Genomic DNA, 7,146 nt, shown 5'->3' on the forward strand with positions numbered 1-7,146 from the left:
GTATGTAATGCTGGGATGATGACAGTAAGGCAGGATTAACAAAAACAGTAAAAAAATGCTTGGAGGCAGGAATTGCTTTTTTTTTTACATAGGAAGTAAAAACGAAGGTGTATTTCTGGTTACTCCTGTTTGTAAAACCATTCGGCGTTCATGAAACTGGGAGAATGTGAGACAAAGACAATTGAGTGAATATGTGACTGGAAGAATGGAAAGCAGAATCCGACAAGTATTAATGTGCAGACAACGGCGATCTGAGCGTGGGGAAACGTAGCTTATCTCTTCATGAGCGGAACTGCAGACTACTTAGATGTTACTGCGTGCGTGATAAAGAGACACCAGAACGTGCGACGTAATCAAACGAGCGGCGCGTCACTCTCACCCATGACTATTTAAACCCTCAGATCAGAGGCACAGAACACGACCCATATTTCCTGACAGCAGACATGAGGACTGTGGTTAGTATCTTCCGATGTATTTACGTCTTTGCTATAGAAGCCTTTCTCTATTTCGGCTACAACATTCACTCACATCACTAGTTTTGCACAGAGCAGTGGTTTGGTTCTAAATACGTCACATGCTTATATTTGTTTTCTTTATTGCCTCTTTCCTGTGCACATTTCTGTAAGCAATGTAATCGATGTCGCACAAACATGAGAAGGCTAGGTGAAAGGCCATGACAGATGATACATGAAGGACATAAAAACAGGTTAGCATAGACACAAACGACATTTATGATCAAGAGAAGTCTAGTAATAAAAAAAATATGCTTTAATTTGAGAAATTTTTGAGAATGTACTTTTGGAGCACATCATTGTACGGTAGTGAAACGTGGATTGTGGGAGAGCCAGAACATAAGAGAATTGAAGCATTTGAGATAAGGTGCTACAGAATAAAGTTGAGAATCAGAAGGGCTAATAAAGTAAGGAATGAGGTTATCCAGAGTATCGGCAAAGAAAGTAACATTCGGAAATCACCGATAAGAAAACGGGACACAATGGTACGACGTGTGTTACGACATAATGGAATAATATCCATGGTACTAGAGGGAGTTGTAACAGTTAAAAACTGTAGAGGACAAAATCTGTAGAAGGTAAAATATGTAGGGGAAAATAGAGATCATAGTGCATATAACAAATAACTGAGGACGTACGTTACAAGTGCTACTCTGGGATTAAAAAGTTTGCACAGCACTGGAATTCCTGGCAGGCATAATCATACCAGTCTGAAGACTGATGAGTCAAAAGAATAAAGGCACGTGAAGTGCTTAGAGAAAGATGTATGGCATTATCAGAATAGTAAGTAACAGCGCATCAAGCAGGATTAAGGATTTACCTCTAAACCTGTCGTACTACCAGCGCTTAGCAATTAATACATGGTGGATGACGTGAAGTATGACCTCACAACTTTGTAAACATTATGTCTAAGATGAGGCAAAGTACTGAAGCGAGTATGTAATGTTGTAGTTGTCGGGGATGACAGTGTCGCCACAATACGTGATACCAGAAGCACTATATATATCTTACACATACTAAAAATACTGTACATATTTTTCTTCTTCATAAACGCACCTGTACCATTTATAATAATAAACTCGTACAGCTTGAGGTGTGAATGAAATATGAGGACCTATTTTGAAAAGAACGTAATGTTTGTAACTATGTATCGGATGGAGTTGCTAAAGAAATAGCATTATCGATAACAGTCTTTATTGAAATAAGAGCAGGCGTTGCCTGGGCAGCTAAGATAAAAAATTATAATGAAACTTTTACGCTGTTTAAATCAGATATGAAATAACAAATAACTGTTTCGTTACCATAATACAAGCAGCTAAATTCACAAGAAAAATATTGAATGAGTCGAACACTGTAAAAAAATTAAAAAATCAATGACTTATCGATAGAGGCACTGCCACCAAAAAATAAGAAAATATTGGTATCACTATACACACAAAGTTTCGAAGTTTTCAGAATCAGTGTGTGTGTGCGTACATGCGTGCGAGCATGTGCGAGTGGGCGTATGTGTGTGTGTGTGTGTGTGTGTGAGTGTGTGTGTGTTTGTGTGTGTTGGGTTAGGTGTACACACGCATTAGAAGTGTCCGTGGGTTGTATTTTACTTCATTACTGATGTGTCAAGTGACTTGTGATTTACGAATAGCTTCTGTTCGTGATGAAAGCATTGCAGTCTCATTTTGTTCACCAGATGTGTGACATAATACCATGACACGTTTTGTTACAGTTTCTCCTAAGTGCAGTGCTTGCAGCTGCGTACGCAAGGCCTGCTGTCTTGTCGGAAGCTGCGCCATCACCATGCTCGACAAAGACAGGGGCAACCAGTGCTGCCATCCTGAAGGATAGAATTGGAGCAGTCATGCAAAAAGGAGACGCCGCATCGGTTAGCAGTGAATCGGCCCAGTCTGAAAGGGCCAGTTCCGAAACTTCACGTTTGTCTTCTTCAGCTAAGAAACCCAACAGTTCCCCAGAGAGCAAGCTGAACCCTAACCGTAACATAGGTCCCATTTTAGGTAGCAAAACGCCCTCATCTGACTCTATCAGTCCGTCTCAAATGTCACAACTATCTAAGAATGCTGCTAGTCATCAGGACATTGATAGCTCCGAAACGTCCAACTTGTTTCCTTCCCGTGAAACACAAGACAGTTCATTAGAGATCAAGTTGAACGGCAACAGTAAGGTGGGGCCTACTTCAGGTAGCAAAACGCCCTCACCTGACTCCATTAGTCCGTCTCGAACGTCGCCAAAATCTAAGAATGTTGTTCGTCTTCAGGATAGTGATAGCTACGAAACGTCCAAGCTGTCTCCTTATCCTGAAAAACCTGCCAGTTCCCCAGAGAGCAAGTTGAACCCCAACCGCAATGTAGGTCTCTCTTCAGGTAGCAAAATGCGGTCGCCTGACTCTGTTAGTTCATCTCAGACGTTGCCACAATTTAAGAATGCTGCTAGTCTTCAGGATATAGATAGCTCCGAAACGTCCAACCTGTCTCCTTCCCGTGACAGTTCATTAGAGATAAACTTTAACGATAACGGTAAGACAGGGCCTACTTCTGGTAGAAAAATACCCTCACCTGACTCCATTAGTCCGTCTCGAACGTCGCCAAAATCTAAGAATGTTGTTCGTCTTCAGGATATTGACAGCTACGAAACGTCCAATATGTCTCCTTCCGAAAAACCTGCCAGTTCCCCAGAGAGCAAGTTGAACCCCAACCGTCAAGTAGGTCTCATTTCTGGTAGCAAAATGCCCTCACCTGCCTCCGTTAGTCAGTCTCCAACGTCGTCAGCTTCTAAGGGTATTGACAGCTCCGAGACGCCTAACTCGTCTCCTTCTGCCGTAACACCTCAGAGGTCCACAGAAAGCAAACTGAACGACAATCTGCAGACAGCTCTAGCTTCTGCTGGCCAAGTGCCCTCAGCTGGCTCCATCAGTCAGTCTCAGACATCTTTAGTTCCTAAGAATGCTGCTACTCTCCAGGATATTGACAGCTCCGAAACATCCATCTCGTCTCCTTCTGCCGAAAAAGCTGACTGTTCCCCAGAGAGCGTGTCGAACACCAACAATATGGTAGGTCTCGCTTCTGGTAACAAAGTGCCCTCAACTGGCTCCATTAGTCCATCTGAAACATCTGCAGCTCCTAAGAAAGCTGCTAGTCTTCAGGATATTGACAGCTCCGAGACGTCTAAACCGTCTTCTTCCAACGAAAGTATGTTGGATAACAGTTCGGAGAATCTCTCTTCCGCTGGTAAAATGCCCTCACCTGATTCTTTTACTCCTTCTGAAAGATCTCCATCCGTTACTAATGCAAAAAAAGAATTTGAAACATCTGGCGTATCCGATTCTGCTCAAAAGCCCAACGATGACTTACTGGGCAGCAACACATTCCAGAATGCTCCTGTAAGTAACTTGCGAGACACTTCTTCTGTTAACCCTCAAGAAAGCGTTTCTAAACGTCTTGGCAATATTGCCCGTGTAGATACCTCTGCTACTTTTCAACCTACCAACAAGCCCAAAGCTGATTCGCCTGACAGCAGCTCATTAGGGAATCTTGCTGACAGCAACTTTCCATCGAGTCACTCCTCTGACTCGCAAGACTACCTCTCCCCTGCCAGTGATCCTCGCTATCCCATTAATAGCCTATTTCCTTCTGCATCTGCCACTCCTGGTCTTGGTTTGTACCATGCTGCCGGTTACTGGCTTTGTACCGGGCCGTTCTACAGTCATCAAGCCAACAGTGACAGCGTGAACCTTCCCGTTACAATGACGTACCCACCACCTAGTTCTAACAAGGCCATGTTTGGTCTTTCTACAAGCACCCCGCTTGCTGGTCTTTCTGCCGATAGATTTTCCCCCGACGACATTGCTCACTCCAGCAATGCTATGCACAATGCTGATGGGGCAGTTCTCACAGACTGGCCAGCTAGCTTCACTCCGACTCTGCGACAGCTGTCACTCGATGAATTAAGTAAGGTGAGGTATTAGCTGTAAGTTTGAAAAAAATTACTGGCTAATGATCTTTTACAATTGTCTGTATGTGGTAGAACTCAACGTTTGCACACTTGTAATTATTCTCTTGTACCGTAGCCACTAGGATTTCATATTACTAAAAGAGTTTCAAGTTATTTTTAATAGTAAAGGCTCTCTGGCAGACTTGTAATTACGTTAATAAGTTGAAGGGCCTCGGCACACTACTGTATATATGTAAGTGGTACTCTCATAACAGTAATCGTAGTATTCTTATCAACAAGCAACAACTGAGATGAGGTAGTTGTCTTTAGTTAATGTGTTAAATACTGACACGAATAACTGGGAGTAGCTGATCTCTGGGACGATCAGCTCAGTTGCAGTACAGATATAGGTAAACGTGGAGACAAGTTGGCCTTACGACTTACCTTAGAATATAGGTTCAAATGGTTCAAATGGCGCTGAGCACTATGGGACTTAACATCAGTGGTCATCAGTCCCCTAGAACCTAGAACTACTTAAACCTAACTAAACTAAGGACATCACAAACATCCATGCCCGAGGCCGGATTCGAACCTGCGACCGTAGCGGTCACGCGGTTCCAGACTGAAGCGCCTAGAACCGCACGGCCACATCGGCCGGCAGAATATAGGTAAAAGAAAGGTATACTTTTCGTCTATAGTGCTTGTAGATTTAGACTTCTGACAGTGTTGACCAAACAATAATCTTTGAAATTCTGAAAGTAACAGGGGTAAAATACAGGGAGCAAGAAGTTATTAAGATCTTCCACAGAAAGTAGACTGTAGTTGCAAGAGTCGATGAGGATGAAATGTAAGCACCAGTTGAGAAGGGGGTGAGACAGAACTGAAGTGTCTCAAGAATGTTATTCATTTATACGAAGACAGTAACTGTTCTTGAAAGAACAGGTACTGTTGATGACCGTGCAGCTTTTCCCTGGAATAAATGATGACTAACTGAAACCCTCAGCTGCCGACAGGTGTTGTTGAATTACCTCGATGTGGACAGCTGAAAATGTGTGCCCACATCGAGATATATCAACAACACCTGTCGGCATCTGAGGGTTTCAGTTAGTCATCATTTAATGTTATTCATTCTGTGCACTGAGCAACCAGCGAAGGAGATCAAAGAAAAAAATTTCGAAGGAAAGTTCAGGGAGAAGAAATAAGAACTTTTCGGACTGGTGATGACATTGCAATACTGCTGGAGGAGGCCGAGAGCAGTTAAACGGAATGGACAATTTTTTGGGAAGAGATTATCAGAAGAAAATCTACATCAGTAAAACAAGAGTACTTAGGATTGATGTTCGATGCTAGCGAACAAAGATCTTTACCAGCCTACTACTGTGCTTCTTATATCCTTATTGCTTCGCCTATCATGTGGTGTTTTGCTTCCAAGGTAGAACAGTGGCTTTATTTCCTCTGCTGCATGGTCCTCAAGATAGATATCAAGTTCACCATTAACCTCATTTCTTTGATACCTCACTTCTTCCCTTGAATTCATGAAACTGTTTATAGCTAAGTAAATAGCGAAATTAAGTGTGGCTGTGAAACAGTGATTTCTCGAGGTACCACAACACTCACGGTATTGTCGGCGCAGGTCGGGGCGGTCTTGGCGGCTGAGGATCCAGCAGCAGTTGCCCATGCTGCTGACACTCCAGCGTTCGCCGTTGTCGGTCCATCGGCTGCACCGGTGGAGTTGTCTGCAGGCACCGCCTCATCTTCTGCTCCACAGAGCCAGGCACCGAACACCGTCACCTTCGGTGGCGTTCCAGTTCGCGTGTGGGCGCCACCAGCTGCACCATCAGCGACCCAGTATCCACGGATCATCAACTTTGGTGGCGTTCCCGTGCCCGCCAACGTCCAAGAGGCAGCAGCTGCTCGTAACACCATCAACTTCGGTGGCGTCCCTCTTCGTACACTAAGCCATCCGGCAACTGTGCCACTGAGTGTGATTTCAAACACCATCAACTTCAGTGGTTGGCCCGTTCGTCCTGTGGTCAACAGCCTGCTGCACTAATGAACAGTCAACCAGTCGCCATCGCCTTCGCTAGTGTCCCTCTACGTGCACCAGCTACTGCGTGCTGTTAGGTCGTAACTGCGGTCACTGTTTAACAAGTGTGTCCACGAGGGTGCGTTGAGAAATTGTTAACATGTTTCCATGAAATGTGCATTTTTGTTTAAATAGCATATCTTTCATTAAATCACTGAAGAAAACGAAGAATAACTGTCAGCAGCGATTAAATCTATCCTGTACTCTATGTTATTACTGACCTGAATAAAAATTTAGTTTTCAGTGGAGATTGATTTGCTTATTCTTACATGTTCCTCACCTTATGGACTAATTTTCGCCCATGTAATTTTGGAATCATTTATTGATTAATGTATGTGAATAGTAAAACGAAAATAATTATCAACTACAGCCAATCAACAATACAGAAGAGCGGACAAGAATGTGGACGGTAAGAATATGGATACAGAAAGCATGAAAAACTTTGTTCTGAATTTACGTTGTCGAAGCCAAAAGTAACGGAAGTGTCTCGCATTTGTTTGAAATACCCTTAAGAACGGGACAACACAGAGAAATATTATATTATAAATCAAAAAACAACGCTCAACAAGTCTGCAAAAGGAGATATTAAAAAAAGATTAACACATT

At 43.1% G+C, this 7,146-nt stretch overlaps 1 protein-coding gene across 1 annotated transcript; it reads left to right on the forward strand.

Annotated features, from left to right (window-relative positions):
* The first annotated feature begins 443 nt into the window (after positions 1–443).
* Positions 444–6,507, forward strand: LOC126176105 (dentin sialophosphoprotein-like). Its single transcript, XM_049923243.1, has 3 exons — positions 444–455; positions 2,236–4,476; positions 6,088–6,507. Exons 1-3 carry the CDS (start codon positions 444–446, stop codon positions 6,505–6,507), a joined length of 2,673 nt encoding a protein of 890 aa, XP_049779200.1.
* Positions 6,508–7,146: the final 639 nt, after the last annotated feature.

Source organism: Schistocerca cancellata, chromosome 3 (genome assembly GCF_023864275.1).
Source record: "Schistocerca cancellata isolate TAMUIC-IGC-003103 chromosome 3, iqSchCanc2.1, whole genome shotgun sequence".
NCBI classification, from domain to species: Eukaryota; Metazoa; Arthropoda; class Insecta; order Orthoptera; family Acrididae; genus Schistocerca; species Schistocerca cancellata.